Here is a 17341-nt window from a genome sequence, read left to right on the forward strand (position 1 = left end):
ATGGAGAGCACACTCTTCTGTAACCTAGGCTTTGTGCCCTCCAAGAGATTCCACAAACCATTTTTTCCATGGTTTGTACCTCTTCTTTTCAATGATGAAGCAAAAATAATTTTTAATTGAGATATTTCAATTTACTTAGGTTATCATATAATTTAATGTATAAATTGAATCAAAAAGTCTTTGAACTAATAAGAATATAAAATATGTACTTAAACTTAAAATTTTTTTGTTGTTATTGCCTAGGAAAAATAATAAAAACACATTTTGGGGGGGGCTTTAATTATTGTAGAGTATTTGGAAAGTGAAACAAAAGAAGATAAAATCATGTAATTCCATTAGTTGCATATAAAAACTGTGCCTATTTTAATACACTTATTTCAGGCATTTTACCATTTCTGCACGTTTGTATAGTATATATATATATATATACATATATAGCTTTCAGATACATATAAATGTACACAGTCTATTTTAAAGATAATGAAATCTTAACAAACACATGTTTTTGTAATATGATTTTGCCTATACAGATAATCTATGTTAAATCTTTGGCTTATATTCTTCCAGTAATTTTCTCTGTGTGTGTGTGTAATTTTACAAAATTTCATATTAAATATTATTCTAGCCAGTTTTAAACTAAATCACAAATCAAATATTTTAAATAAACTATTTTCTATTAAATATTCTTCTCAAGAGGATTTTTAATTGCCAAAAGAATTCATAAAATTAACAATGACGATGAGTGATGATTCCTAATTTGTAGGCATTATCAAGTTCTGAGGATACAGCAGTGAATAAGACAGGCAAAGACCCTCCATGGAGCATATATTTGAGGGAGAGAGGCTTGTAAGTAAAGGTAAATCAGCTGGGCATCAGTACTAGTACTACAAAAAATAGCATAATGGGATGGAGTAGATGCCAGGATGCACCATGCAGCTAATAAGTAGTGGGGATGGGGTTTTGACTCAGATCCCAGACAGGAAAACTTATGCTTTTAGCTATTATGATAATACCATCACCTTAATAAGATCATCTAGGAAAAAGAATAGCTAAGAAAAGAAACCAATAGGTTCCATTTGTCTCTGTAGCAAAAACTATCAAAGAAGCATCTCATCTTTCATTCTCCCCTTCTTTAATAGATGTCCCATTTTTAGCTAGGCACATTAAAACCACAATAAAAGACTGCAGTTTTCAATCTCCTTTGTAGGTGAGTGTTGACCTGTGACCAAGTCCCAGACAGATGAGTGGAAACTTTGTAAGGTGCTTCTATGAAGTCTCCTTAGAATTTCAGGAAGTGCCTTTCCTCTCACCTGTATCCTTCCTATTACCTGGAATGCAGTTTTAATGGCTGGACCTTGAGCACTCATCTGGCACCATGAGGAAGCATTTAGGTTCTTGATACTGCATATCAGCCATTATCAGCCCTATATTGACTACCTCCAGATTTGTTTTATGATAGAGAAAATAAATTTCTTTAAATAATTTTTTAAAGTTACTGTTATTTTGAGTTTCCTATCTTATATAACCAATCCTAATTCAAACTGATGTAAATCCCTCTTTTGAAGGCAGAGGGTAGGAGCAGAACACCCACACCACACCTTGGTTGACTATTGGCTTGACTTTTACGCTTTAGTGAATTAAAGGAGAATAAAATTAGGAGAAGATAATTAAAAAAGCGTGTAGTTGAGAAGAGGTTTCTGTTCATTTTCTCTCTCCCCATTTGACACCCTTCAAGAGAAACAAATGCCCATATACCTTGTTCTATCGCACTTCACTTTCCTATGCTTCGCGGATACTTGCTTTTTACGAATTGAAGGTTTGGGGCAACCCTGAAGTGAGCAAGTCTATCGGCAATATTTTTCCAACAGCATTTGCTCACTTTGAGTCTCCCTCTCACATTTTGGTCACTCTTGCAATATTTTAAGCTTTTTCACTATCATTATATTTGCTATAATGATCTGTGATTAGCTATCTTGATGTTACTACTGTAATTGTTTGGGGCACCACGAACCACCTCCGTATAAGATGGTGAAACTTGTCGTAGATGGGGGTGTTTTGAACTGGCTGGTGTCCCTGTCTCTCTCCCTCTCTTTAAGCCTCCCTATTTTCTGAGACATCATACTGAAATTAGACCAGTTAGTAAGCCTGCAATGACCTCTAAGTGGTCAAGTGAAGAGTCAATGGATGTGGCCAAATTCACTGTTGTCTAACTTTAAGAAATTGCCACAGCCACCCAATGTTCAGCAGCCACTCTGATCAGTCAGCAGCCCTCAACATGGAGGCAAGACCCTCCACCAGCAAAAAATCACAACTTACCGAAAGCTCAGATGATGGTTAGCATTTTTTAGCAATAACATATTTTTAATTAAGGCATGTACATTGTTCTTTTAGACATAATGCTATTGTACATAATAAACTACAGTATAATGTAACTATAACTTTTATATGCACTGGAAAACCAAAAAAATTCATTTGACTTGCTTAATGTAATATTCCTTTTATTGCAGTGCTCTGGAACCGATATCTTGAATATCTTGAATATCTTGAAGGTATGCCTCTACTATGTGTTTGGGCTGGTACCTGCCCTCTCTCGCCCCGCCCCCCATGCTCCCCACCCTCCCCAGCTTCCCCACCCCAGATCTGGCAGCTGTGTCCAGGCTGTTGTGATTCTCTGCCTGAGATCCTCTCCTGGTGTAAGTGCTTACCTCTGAGGTTTTGGAAAGGCAGAGTCTCAGGATTTACAGCCCCTACCAAGTGTGGGATGGACATGTTACTTACACTGAAAGAGTGATTCTCCTGCCAAAGAAGGGAAAAGGGACATCTGGTCTATTCCAGATGGACACATTCGAAATGGAACTTTGAGGAAAAAGAGAGAGAGGTTTAAGGAAAATGTTGAGAGAGAAAAAGATGCTGTTTTCACACATTCTTATCCCCTACCAAGGTGAAAGACAATCAAGGGAAAAAAAAACCCTATTTTTAAATATGCTTAGATTCGTGTGTGTGAATGATATATTGAGGGAGAGGAAGAAAGAGGGAGAGAAGAGAGAGAGAATTTAGATGGGAATGGTCTAGTTATATTCACGTTTCACAAGTGACTCTGCATAGTGCAGAATTCAAAATAAGAAGCTGTATCCAATAATACAGAAAATTTAAACAAAAAATTTCTTACTATACCCATCTATGAAATGGAGATAACATTATGTAGGGCACTTTATTATTATAAAATCAAGAAAGATATTACAGATAAGTTCTCAGAAGATTGTGACTGCTATTTCTAATATTATTATTATTGCTTGTCTAATAAAAATTTTATATGATCATCTTTATGGATGTTAGGAAGGCATAAGACACCATCTGCTCCTGATCAAATTTTATAAAATTTTAGTAGCCTAGACAAAGAGAAATGCTTCCTTGTCACGTGTCCTGTGGAAATACTCCTTCTTGATCACCAGAGTCTAGCACAATATCGGACACAGAAGTGATTCGACAGAATTTTGAAAGGAATGTGATGAAGCATCATTAACTTCTAAGGCTGATATTAGTCTTTCTCCCATTTCATGTTAATAAAGATTCCCTCAAAATGGCCTTATATCCTCAATTCTTAAAAGCCTAATTTTACATATTTAGTTTTATTTTAGAATAAGAGGGTCAAGGTTTGTTTTACAGTATGTGCTTTCAGTACTATGACAGGTACAATTTCACATCAGTCATGAAATATCTTTTATTATCCTCCTCATTTTTAAAAGTCACCTATTAACATGGTCTCAGTGAATATAGGATATGTTCAAATAAAAGGAAAGCAGGTTAGTGAAATAGCATTGTCTGAATTCCTCCTTAAGGTGTAGCTAAACTTAGCCACTAGATGGCAGCATCAGCTTATAAATCACCATAATTTTGTCCACTATCGTTTCCTTTAATAATTGAAATTATGATAGGCTTGGAAAAAGCTTTCAAAAGTCTAAAAATTAATTTTGAAGAGCCGTGAAATCACAGATATATTTTGTGTGTTTGGGCCTATGAACATTATCCTTGGTTTTGCTTTCTGGGGTTTTAGTTGCTTGGAGTCAGTTGCAGTCTGGAAGTAGATGATCCTCCTTCTGATGTATTGTCAGGTCAATAATAACCTAACGGTATGTTGCAATGCCTGTCATTCACCTCATTTCATCTCATCATATAGACATTTTATTATCTCACATCATCTCAAGAAAAAGGATGAGGACAGTACAATAAGATACTTTGAGAGAGAGACCACATTCACATAACTTTTTTTTACAGTATATTGATTTGTTTTATTTTATTATTATTTATTGTCATTAAATAATGTTAATCTTACTGTTCCTAATTTATAAATTAAGCTCTATTCTAGGTATGTATGGATGGGAAAAAACAGGGTTTATAGAGGGTTCAGTACTACCCACAGTTTCAGGCATCCACTGGGGGTCTTGGAATGCATCCCCGGTTGATAAAGGGGGACTACAGTACCTTAAACTGGATCCCTCATCACATTCTCTTTTTTTCTTTTCTTTTTTTTCTGCCTCTCATCAAATTCTTTAATGTTCATTGCACATAAAAATTTAACATCTCTGATCTAGTCTCACGTTTTATCTTTCAAATTTTGAGAGTAAGGTATTAAGGGGGAAAGACATCCTATGAAGCGTAAAAAAGTTATGGCACATCTGTTCTAGAACACATAGCTCAGAGATTGTACTCTGTCATCGAACATTCTTACAACTCCTTACATCATCATAACAATAAATAAAAAGGCTTTGTAACATTAGCTGCAAAATACTTTTCCTGGTCCTTTGCAAATAAATAAAAATGTGTGGGTTTTTTTTTTTCATTTTTATTATGACTTCCATCCTTAAGTATTGAGCATAGACTAGAATACTTGGCAAACATGTATTTTTGAGGTTTTATGGTTTTTCATATTTGTATTTTAATCTAATTATTCAGGAATTTAAAAATATTTTCAAGAATGATCCCCTTCCTCTTCATGGGATAATGCTTACATAATAATAATAGTTGTGACTGTAAAATGCTATTGTCAGCTGAGCTATTGAAACCCTCTTTAAGAACAGGTGATAGCGTCCGACTCTTGATTTCAGCTCAGGTCATGACCTCAGGGTTGTGGGATCGAGCCCCCTGTGGGTCTTCATGCTGGGCGTGGAGCCTGCTTAGGATTCTCTCTCTCTCTCTCCCTCTGTCCTTCCACCCCCCCCACCCTGCACTTTCTCTCTCTCTCTCTCAAAAAAAAAAAAAAACCAAAAAAGAATTAAAACAAAAAAGAACAGGTGATGTAAAATTCTTTTTTTTTTTTTTTTAAGATTTTATTTATTTATTTGACAGAGAGAGATAGCGAGAGCAGGAACACAAGCAGGGGGAGTGGGAGAGGGAGAAGCAGGCTTCTTGCAGAGCAGGGAGCCCGATGTGGGACTCGATCCCAGGACCCTGGGATCATGACCTGAGCCGAAGGCAGACGCTTAACGACTGAGCCACCCAGGCACCCGGTGATGTAAAATTCTTAAGTAAAAGGTAATGTTTTAGGCTTTGTACAGGTAATTTTATTTTAAGGCAACTCTGTAAGGTGGAAATCATTCTCATTCCAGAGATCATGAAAAGTGAGGGTCACAGAAGCAGAGTGACTTGCCTGAAGCTACACAGAAAGGCATGGCAGACCGAAATGCCAAATTAAGTCGGCCTGGTTCTCAAGCTCTCCCTTTATTGAACAGCCACTTTGACTTTATTAGGAAAATCTACAGCTTAATGATGGCACTTACATTCAGTCATCCATTCTTTGTCACTTCGTCTAACACTTACTTACACAGAGGGTCTATTATTCAGTATGTCTGGTATTTGATGCCCTACTTCATTTTTGGAATTTTTCTTGATATATTTAGTAGTGAGATGTTTTACATAAATGCAGAAATATTTTTTTTAAAGATTTTATTTATTTATTTGAGAGAGAGAATGAGAGACAGAGAGCACGAGAGGGAAGAGGGTCAGAGGGAGAAGCAGACTCCCCGCTGAGCAGGGAGCCCGATGCGGGACTCGATCCCGGGACTCCAGGATCATGACCTGAGCCGAAGGCAGTCGCTTAACCAACTCAGCCACCCAGGCACCCCAGAAATATTTTTTTTAAATTCAAATGTAAACTTGAAAAAATCCTTATGCTGATAATTTCTCAATGGAAAATTTCTATATGAATTGTCAACTGGAGTAACAGTTCAATTCATGATTTCTGTTCCCTGACATTCCTTATCCAATGATACTTACCAAAAATAATCAAGTTGCTTCTTTTAGTTTTTTGGTCATTAATGTACTTCCCTTTATAAGGACATAAGAAAGGAAACTGAATTACTTCGATGATCCATTTTTGGTCCCCTCTGCATCCTTCACCCCATGTTACAGAATCTTGCAAAGAGTGGACATCTGTCAGGGATGGTATTCAAAATGTAGCAGGTGGGACAAGGGTATGGATCCATCAGAAAGAATCCTGGTTGAAACAGGGTCCTGCAGCCATGAGCCATCCTCCCATTATCTTTCCAGTGGCTAGATTGCAGGGAAGTCTGGATTTAGAGTAGAGGGTGGGGGCTCAAGGTGGTGGGCATGCAAAGGGCTGAGAGAGGCAGCTATTTGCCCCAAGACTATGAATGTATTTTGCTACTTAACAGCTGGTCCAGCCGTAACAGTGCACCCTGGACATGCCAATGTCTGTGGCATTGACTGCATTGTGGTCTCTCTCCTTTATGGTCATATAGTAAACGTGACACAAAACCACCATAAGAAAAAGTAGTACCAATAAATTCCATATGCGAGGTCATTACAGATTTTGAAATTTAGAGGGAGAGATTGCTTTAGACTGCAGATGTCAGAAGGAAGGCTTATGTTTCAGCTAAAAATTGCATCAGTTTGAAACATTTTTCAAGATAGATCTGATATTATTATAACAAAAATGCATAAAATATTTTTTAAATTAATTTATCCTATTGTCAACCAAAAATGTGCAAAACTTTTGCAGCATAGGGTGAATGATCTGTGGTAAAGTTTAATATAGTTTATTTATACCTTTCTTTCCTTTGCTCATTTTTTCTTGCCTAATATTAGTCATTTAGGTTAAGAAGAAAATAACTTTTAAGGGCACACAAGTATGCATTAAAAATAAACTTAATTATTTGCCTTTTCTTTGACAAATGGGTTTGCCTTGTGAATTTGAAATTTCAACTTTAATCAACAGTGATTATATCAATAGAGCTAAAAATAAGCTATCTGAAATTTAGGTTTTTATGACCTCAGAAGTAATTTAATTGACATATAACATTGTACTAATTTTAGGTGTACAACATAATAATTTGCTATATGTGTGTATTGAAGAATGGTTATCACAAGTTTTGTTAACATCTATCACCAGAGTTACAATTTGTTTTTGTAATGAGAACTTTTAAGAACTCCTCTCTTAGCAAGTTTCAAATATACATACAGTATTACTGACGATAGTTGCCATGCTGTACAGTACATCCCCAAGATTTACTTATCTTATAACTCGTTTCACTCACCTTTCCAAACCCTGCCTCTGGCAATTTACCAAACCACCAATCACTTCTCTGTATCTATGAGTTTTTGTTTTGTTTTGTTTTCTAGATTCCACATATAAATGAGATCGCACAGTATTTGTCATTCTTTGACTTATTTCAGGAAGTAAATTTTAAACATTTTTTATGTTTATTATGATTTTTTTCTATTTTTATTTTTTTTTAGAGAGGGGAGAGAGAAGAGGGTAGGGGCAGAGGGAGAGGAAGGGAATCTTAAGCATGCTCCATAAGCAACATGCAGCCCGGGCTTGATCTTACAACCCTGAGATCATGACCTGAGCTGAAATCAAGAGTCAGATGCTTAACTAACTGAGTCACTCAGGTGCCCCATTCAGGAAGTAAATTTTAAAAGAAATCTTAGAAATATCTATTTTCAAGATTCAAAACAGATTTACATAAAGGAATTAAAAATAACTATGTGATAAGCAACATAGGAAGAATTAAAATGTTAATTTCTGCTTAAAAATTTGTCCCCCAAACAAAAATATAAATATGCTTACAGAACAAGCATTAACCAGTTCTTCAAAGAAAAGAACTTTAACCAACCATCAGGAGGACAGTAAACAGGACCAAAGTCACTCCCCAAAACCTAATGACAAATGCTTGTTGTAGACACTTTACCTAAGAAAACACACATATAAAAACCTTTAGCAATATTGAACATATGAACCCACACTGTCATATAATAAAATGGATTATTATCCAGACAACTCATTATCAACAATAGCCAAATTATGGAAAGAGCCCAAATATCCATTGATTGATGAAGGATCAAGAAGGTGGAATATTATTCAGCCATCAAAAAGAATGGAATCTTGCCATTTGCAAGAACTTGGATGGAGCTAGAGAGTATCATGCTATGTGAAATAAGTCAATCAGAGAAAGACAAATACCATATGATTTCACTCATATGTGGAATTTGAGAAACAAAACAGATGAACATAGAGAAAAAGAAGGGAGAGAGGCAAACCATAAAACAGACTCTCAATGACAGAGAACACACTGAGGGTTGATGAAGGAGATGTGAATGAGTGATGGGCAGTTGGATGAGCACTGGGTGTTGTATGTAGGTGTTGAATCACTAAATTCTATGCCAGAAATCAATATTACGCTGACTGTTAACTAACTGGAATTTAAATAAAAACTTGAAACTAAAAAGAAAGAAAGAAAAGGGCAATATCAAAACAGTTTTCAGGGGAGAAACAGCATTATCTTTCATGTGTAGAGTCAGCAGAAAGTTATTATCAAAAACTAAGGTCTCATGGAAAAATTTGCTTTAAAGAATATAGCAGCATGCTAAGAAATCAAAAACTCAACAGACAAAACCTCCTAGAGTAGGGAAGTTGTGTTGCTGCTGAAGGGCTTACACTTTCCCTTACTCAGGCTGGAACCTGTATTGACTGTTTCGTCAGGCTGATGCTATTTGTGTTGCAGATGAAACAGAACCCTAAAGCGTTTTGTTTTATTGGCTTTTATTACTCTTTGCAATAAGAAATGTATTTCCCTTGCCATATGCTAACAGGCCAAATATAATGTCTTGCTATAAAGCTTAATGATCATTAGTATATCCTCAGAAATTCTCTTCCAGCCCTTGTTTACAATGGTTAAACTCTTTGTATGTTTTGGGCAAAGTCCCAGGAAGATTGATTTATTTGGCTACATATGGTAAATGTTATCTTTGAGAATAGTTCATTTTCCACATTCTTTGCCTTTGCTCCCAAGATATGAAGGTAATAGAGAGAGAGGCAGGGAGAGCTAAGGTCCTCCCGTGGCCCACCCTCTCCACACTACTTCAATTTCCCAGGGTTCCTTAGAGGTTCCTGGCTTAGCCTGGAAATAGAATGGAGAGACTATATCCAGTTAAAAACAAATATAAAATGATAAGAAAACAGCTCTCATCAGACTTACTTAGGATATGAGGCAAAACTTTGATTGCACTTTCCCTTAGTGGTTCATTACCAAGATATGGTACACACTGGGGACAGAGGATCTTCCATAGCAACCACAGAGAAGATGATGCAACTAGTTCAGGGAACTTTTATCTAATTGATGAAGACTCTGAATCTATTTTACAGTGAGTATTCCACATTTTCTTCTTGGAAGAAAAGAAATAGTAAAACCAAATGACTACTGAAAATTCTGACCTATTGTGCATGAGAAGGCAACCATATTAAGGGGAGGGATGAAAGCTAGCAAACTGGGCTCATTCTTAATTTAGTTCTTCATGCCATCTTTAAAGAAGAGAGGGCCTATTAGAATGTAAGTTGAGAACTTCTAAATTATTTTCTGTTCTTTCTACCTGATTTTCGACAAGTTCAAGAGAACACAAATTATTTTAAATTGAATTAAAATAAATTATATATTTGGCTCATGGCCAGGACTGGCACAATCCTCCTCTTTGTTGGAGGATTGAGCAAATTCTAAGAAGAGATAATTTATGTAGAGATAAGTTTAGGTTTTGCAACTGGATCAAAATATACTCGTGTAAGTATAAAATGGGACAGATGCTTTAGCAGTAGAAGAAGGGAAAAATATTGCACTGAATTCAACTCACATCCCTGTCTACACCACCTGGGTGATTTCCTTGCTAAGGGAAGATTATCATAAGTTGTGTTGATATTATGTTAGTGCTCTGAACACAAGAGCTGGTTGTGTTCCTCCACTCTGTGTGGTTTGATCTTTATGGAGCACTGCGTTCTCCTCTAAGCACCAAATGCAGCAGAGAAGCTGAGAAATTAAAATGTGCATGGAAGGCTTGGGTAGGTTTAGAAACCAAGGTTGACAAGACATTGTTTAGGCGCTTTGGGCAATTGCTAAGTGGAAGACTGAGAGGTAGTGTTTGATGGACCCTGGAAGAGTTCCTAGACTCTTGAAGAGGCCTAAGTAAGAGCTGAGTGTGTTGGGTGGACCATCTGCCTGGCCATCTGATCTTCCTCTTTAATGGCCTGAAGCAAAGGATCTGTAATGTAATGTAAGCTGCATTATTGGCAGCAGAAGAGACCTTGCTAAAGTAGAATAATACATTTCAGATTAGAAAACTGGAGGAAAAGCATCTAGCATTAAGTATGATGTTGCACTCCAATAGTCCTGGGCTAATAAAACTTTTAAAAAGTAAAATATAGGGGTGCCTGGGTGGCTCAGTTGGTTAAGTGTCTGACTCTTGATTTCAGCTCAGCATGGTCTCAGGGTTGTGTGATCAAGCCCTACATCAGGTTCTGCACTCAGTGGGGAGTCTGCTTGAGATTCTCTCTCTCCCTCTGCCCCTCCCCCTGCTCTCTCTCTCTTAAATAGGTAAATAAATCTTTAAAAAATAAGTAGTAGTGTTCAGAGCACTTATACATCTTCCTCTGAGAGAGTAAGAAACAGAGTTTTAGTTACCTTGAACACACGAAGCAACTCAGGTTCAAAGAGATCAGCAGACCTAACCAAGGGCACCCTGAGGGGGTGACAAGGGAGAGATGGAGAGTGTACAGGTGGGATAATTTAGGCTCTTTTCCAGATTTCTTCCCTGTTGTTTCCATAAAGGTGATACTCAGGGGCACCAGTCTATTATCCTATGCACTTCTCACTAGTGGCTGTTGGCTGTAACCTCAACATGAGGCCATTAGGCAGCCAAACATGCATCATCCTGTACTCATAGTGGAGGGGACTTTGCATCTCTTTGCGAGGAACAGAATTGTGAACACACAATTTCTGCAGTGTGACAAAGAGCACAGTCTGGGCTCACGCATGTACAAATCACATCTCTGCCATTCACCAGCATCATGTATGTGGATTGAGCTTCAGTTTTCCTCCTATGTAGAAGAAAATAATGATATTTACCTTGCAGGCTTATTCAATGAAGCATGTAAGACAAAATACTAGCAATTATTGTGCACTTTCAAGGTGCTCAATGAGACTCTGCTAAATGCTTTGCATGCATTATCTCGTTGAACCCTCACAACAATTTACAAGGTAGGTGTTACTATCATCATTTCTGTTTCACAAAGAAGACCTTCCCAGGGTCAGAGCAGGTGGGCTCCAGAGTTGGAGACCATGCAGTTGGTTATAATCGCAAAGTGCACAGCGTAGATCCTAAAAATGAGTGGCTGCTCATTTCTTTTGCAGCTTGCCTCACTTCCACCCTCCTGCATGTGTGTTCACCTGGTGAACTTAAGCAGAGTTCTGAAGTGAGCGTTATTAGACATCTGTTCTGGAACCATCTCTGCGATCAGTTAGCCATGGGACCTTAAGGAGGCTGCTTCTCTTTTACAGATTTTTGTTTTCGCCTTTCCGTATTTATGGATTTCTGTGGAGTCTTAAAATATGATAGCTTCGGATCTGATCTTTTGCACTGGTCCCTATCTCACTTTTGTTTTCTTGGCCACAACATGCAACAAAGTCATATCACTCCTGATGCTCTCTCAGTTACTGGTATATTTTTTTCTGTGTCCCATTTTTGAAGATATGTTAACCAAATATGTGTGACTCCTCTGTTCTTCTAGTGGAAACCAGAACAGTCAATGGCCATTGAAAACTACACGAGGGTCACCGAATTCATTTTCACAGGTTTGAATTACAACCCCCAACTGCAGGTCTTCCTCTTCCTGCTCTTCCTGAGTTTCTACCTCATCAATCTAACTGGAAACTTGGGTATGATTATTCTGATTCGGGTTGATTCCCGCCTTCACACACCCATGTACTTTTTCCTAAGCCATTTGTCTTTTGTGGACATCTGCTTCTCCTCTGTTGTGAGCCCCAAGATGCTCACTGACTTCTTTGTAAAGAAGAAGGTCATCTCTTTCTTGGGCTGTGCTTTGCAACAGTGATTTTTTGGGTTCTTTGTGGCAGCAGAGTGTTTTCTCCTGGCATCCATGGCCTATGACCGCTATGTGGCCATCTGCAACCCATTACTGTATTCCGTTACCATGTCCCAGAGACTCTATATCCAGCTGGTGGTTGGTCCCTACGTCATCGGGTTCATGAACACCATGACCCATACAACGAATGCATTTCGTCTTCCTTTTTGTGGCCCCAATGTCATTAATCATTTCTTCTGTGATATGTACCCCCTGCTTTCCCTTGTATGTGCTGACAGCTGGCTTACTAAGTTGGTAGTTTTTGTCGTGGCTGGAGCTGTGGGAGTCTTCAGTGGTCTGACTATTGTGGTCTCCTACATTTACATCCTCATTGCCGTCATGAAGATCCACTCTGCCGAGGGGAGGCGCAAAGCCTTTTCTACCTGTTCTTCTCACCTGACAGCTGTCTCCATCCTATATGGTACTCTTTTCTCTATTTATGTACGGCCTAGTGCAAGTTTCTCGCTGGATCTCAATAAAGTGGTGTCGGTGTTTTACACAGCAGTGATCCCCATGTTGAACCCGCTTATCTACAGCTTGAGGAACAAGGAGGTCAAAGATGCCATCCACAGGACTGTTCCTAGGAAGAAGTTTTGTAGGGCCTAAATTCTTATGTAGAAAGGAAATTGGGGGAGAAATCTAAAAAGACAGACTAACTGTGTGGATTCCTAAGATTCCAGGCCATTTGCAAGTGTTGGGGGCTGGTTCGCACCCCTTAATCCATTCATCTCTCCACTCATTTAGTCAATCAATGTGTATTCATTCAGCCTTGTATGTGATCTTTTATCTGTAATATACCAATATTATAGCTCACATCTACAGTCCATTTAATTTTGCTTCTCTCAGACAACTCACAGTCCAATTATTTTTTAAAAAGGCTTTATTGGGGCACCTGGGTGGCTCAGTTGGTTAAGCGTCTGCCTTTGGCTCAGGTCGTGATCTCAGGGTTCTGGGATCGAGCTGCTCTCTTTGCTTGTGCTCTCTCTCTCTCTGTCAAATAAATAAAGAAAATCTTTAAAAAAATTTAAAAAGCTTTATTATTGAATTTCTGTTATTAATTTTTTTGTCATTCTGCTAATATATTTTCTTTCCCTGCTGACTCCTTGACATCGGAATTTAATATGCAGTGCTCTGCGGGCGCCTGGGTAGCACAGTTAGTTAAGTGTCTGATTCTTGGTTTTGGCTTAGGTCCTGATCTCAGGGTGCTCAGATCGAGCCCTGCCTTGGGCTCTTCGCTGAGCACTGAGTCTGCTAAAGACTCTCTCTCCCTCTCCCTCTGCCTCTCCACCCTACATTCTCTCTCTCTAAAATAAATAAATAAATAAATCTAAAAAAATACAGTGCTCTGGGTTTTGCACTCACATCTAGCTCCAATCAATAAGAATCTATTTAAAAAAAAAAGATGTGGGATTTTATGCTTAACCTCATGAGTGAAATGAAATCCTTGGCTGTATACACTAGTTTTTTGGGGGGGTGACCTTGACACTAAGAACTATGTATGTCTCAGGGACTGGAGATCGATCTGTGTTCAACTCTGACAGGTGGATGGTCCACAGGGATCGTTTAATAGTAATAGAGACTTGTGCTCATCTCTAATGCATTTAACATGGAAAGAGCTTCTGACAGAAGGTGTTAAGCCTGTATCTTTTCAGAATTCAATTTTCTGGAAGATGTTGAGAGGATTATTACCTAAACTTCTGCAGGGTGGGACTTGATTGTGCATATGATGGTGCCTTTAAAACCATGGTAATAAAGTTTATTACCCAGCCAAGAACATACAGAGAAATGCCTTAGTTGAAGGTAGGCTCTCAGTCTAGACCTACCTGTTTCTAGTAAGGTCAGTAGGTTTGTGGCATCACAAGGGAGTTCATACATGCAACTAAATTTCATGGTTATGACTCCATGGCAAGATGAGTGATGGGCAGCCTTTGGGTCTGAGCTCCATCGCTGCATATGGAGAGTGGGCACCCACACCAGGGTCTCCATGTCCTCTCAGAGACCCAACAAAGTGAACTGATTCTATCTTATCTTTCTCAATATAGCTTAACCTCTTGATTTTATAGTGAAGACACAAAAAGCAGAGAGTTTCACTGAAGAAATGCATCAGCATTCCTAGGTGACATTATAATATCATGGCTAAATCATTGTAGAAATGTCCTTAGATTTTAAGGAACTCCTACATCCACCTATTTGCCTAAGATGAATTTAACAAAGTTGATTAAGAAGCTTTTACTGAGAGTCATGACCTGTCTACTATTTAGATAAATAAATAAATGTTCTAAACTTTTGAGTACTTTCTACATACAAAGTGTTATGGGTTATTTTCTATTGATTATTGTACAATGCACAGTCTCTGAAAATAGAAAATTGATCAGGGAGTTTCCACAAAATCATGGCATGCTTTATAGCTATGGGGCTTTAGAGATATAATTTATCCTAACCAGATTACTGGCTCAGGGAAAAATGTTATTAACTTATGCTTTGTAAAAGCCCAAAATATGACTTGCTATCAAATGTATTTATGATAGACTCATTTAAAATTCAGAATGTTGTTTTACAGTGAGTTTCCTAGATAGAATAAGATTTCTCCAAGACCATTCATTGGTAGAGAAGCAACATAATATAATAAAAAAAATTAGAATTGGAAAATGTCATGCATTCATTTATTCAACAAATAATTATTGAACTTCTTCTATGTGCCAGGCACCAAGCCTGGTGCTGCATACAACAGTGAAGTAAACAAACATCATTCTTGCATCTGTACAGTTTGTAGGATAGCAGATCTAAGATATTCTTTTGTCCGCTACTCTTTTGATGTATCAGTCAAGTCCATAATGAGATATACAGAAGTAATGATAATATCTACCTCCTCATAGATTATCATGAAGATTAAATTAAAGAATGGATGTGGAATCACTTCATAAGCTATAAATATGTTTTGTTGCTTCCCAATAAAAACCATTCAATGAAAACAGCAAAAGTCTGGAACCAGAGTGTTACTGGAAGTATGTCAAGATCTCCCAGTATTGGTGCCTTGGCAGGATCTTAGGATGCAGTACTGGGAGGGAACACAGAGGCAGCTGGGAAAGTCACCTCCATTCTGCTTTCAAGGCTGCCTCACGCTGCTTCTGCTCCACCCACAGGTCCTGATTCCCATTATGCAAGTCTCCTCTTCTGCTTTCAGTGATAGCCACTCATCTAAGACCCCACTGTTTTCTCCCAAACCTGCCGGGAATGGCCAGCAATCCCTGTACTGGTGGATGAAAGATTACTCCAAACTTTGCCAAGAAAGAGAGGAGAAGGCAAGAGGGTCAATGCTCAGAGATGAAGACCCTTTGCTCTTCTTTGCTCCCGCTTTTATTGGTCCTTCAGGATATCCTTATCACTGTTTCTCAAGCACGTGATGTGTGACAAGGGGTCTTACTTAAACCGAGAGGATTTACAGGAAAGATAAGATATGCTAATCTGGTGTTCTACTGAACATAGCTTAAGGCACAATGCATACATCTCTTAGATCACAGGGTGGCAGTTTGAGCTAAGAAAGCTTTGGGGAAGGTAACTCCCTGCTGCATTCCAACCGCAGAGTGGTCACAAAGGCCTTTGCATTCCAAAGGCCCATGCCCTTCTCCAAAACCCTTCCTTGCCCTCAGCGGCCTCCGTGTTTACATTTTAGCAAGGCAGGTATTATGGCTGGCTTCATGCTCTACATTAACCTCAGCACAAACCTACAAACAGACCCACTTTATTCTAAGCCACCCACAGCATAGTTGAGGCCAGGCTGCAACTTCTGACGAGACTTTAGTGAAGACTGGAGGTAGTGAAGAGTTGTGTGATTCTGAGGGATGATGTAGGGCTACAACATGGCTGCTTTGAGTCTGCAGGTGGCTTGCTTTTTGACTCCAGTAGGGCAATCCCATAGGACAAAGGAGTCCATCCAGGGACCGTTTGCCTAAGGCTTGGCAACTCCTGGAACAACACCACATGTAAGCCCTCACAGTTGGGTATTGAATGAGTTTATCCAAACTGAGTTCACTTTTTCACCTAAAGGTGGTTTCCTGTGGAGTCTCAACCCAGAATTTCTAATTTAAGGAGAACATATTGAATCAACCACAATTCAGAGGGGTACCATAAGTTCACACTTAGAAAAGAATAATTTATCCCCAAAGAATCGTGTCTTTCAAATATGCCCTATAACCAGTAGAAACATATAAGTGTTTAACTGAAAGAAGAGTTCCACAAAATATGCTTAGTTTTACTACCTGCAGTACATTTTGATTACTCAGTTTCAGGGACTGACCAACTGTGGTCTGGGGGCCAAATCCAGCCTGGCACCTGTTTGTATACAGCTTGCAAGCTAAGGATGGATTTTACAATTTTAAATGGTTGGTTAAATCAATAGAAGAATAATATTTCATGACCGTGGAAATTATTTGGAATTCAAATTTCAGCGTCCATAAAGTTCTGTTGGAATATAGCCATCTTGTTACACTGGTTTTTCAATGGGAGCCCTATTGACATTTTAAGGACTGGATGACTCTTTGTTGTGGGCATTGTTTGCATTGCAGATGGTTAAGTCACATCCTAGCCTCCTGCATTAGAGGCCTGTAGCATTCCCACCCTGGCTATTGAATCAAAAATGAATCTAGATGAGCTCTGTGGGGTGAAAATGTGTAAGTCAGAACCACTGGTTTTGGCTTGGCTATAGTTGCTTTGTGACTACAAAAGCAGAGTTGAGTAGTTGTCACAAAGACAGTCTGCCAGCAAAGCCTAAAATATTTACATCTTATATACCTTTTTATGGAAAAAGTTTGGTGACTCCTGCTTTACTTCTATTGTTTCTATTCTATTCTATTCTATTCTATTCTATTCTATTCTATTCTATTCTATTCTATTCTATTCTATTCTATTCTATTC

The 17341-nt window shown here is 38.3% G+C and overlaps 1 protein-coding gene across 1 annotated transcript; it reads left to right on the plus strand.

Moving 5' to 3' along the window:
* Positions 1-12091: 12091 nt before the first annotated feature.
* Positions 12092-13033, plus strand: LOC110575808 (olfactory receptor 1009-like). Its single transcript, XM_021684839.1, is given in 1 exon segment — positions 12092-13033. A coding segment is annotated over 1 exon segment (942 nt).
* Positions 13034-17341: the final 4308 nt, after the last annotated feature.

The sequence above is a fragment of the Neomonachus schauinslandi genome, chromosome 11 (genome assembly GCF_002201575.2).
Source record: "Neomonachus schauinslandi chromosome 11, ASM220157v2, whole genome shotgun sequence".
Classification (NCBI taxonomy): Eukaryota; Metazoa; Chordata; class Mammalia; order Carnivora; family Phocidae; genus Neomonachus; species Neomonachus schauinslandi.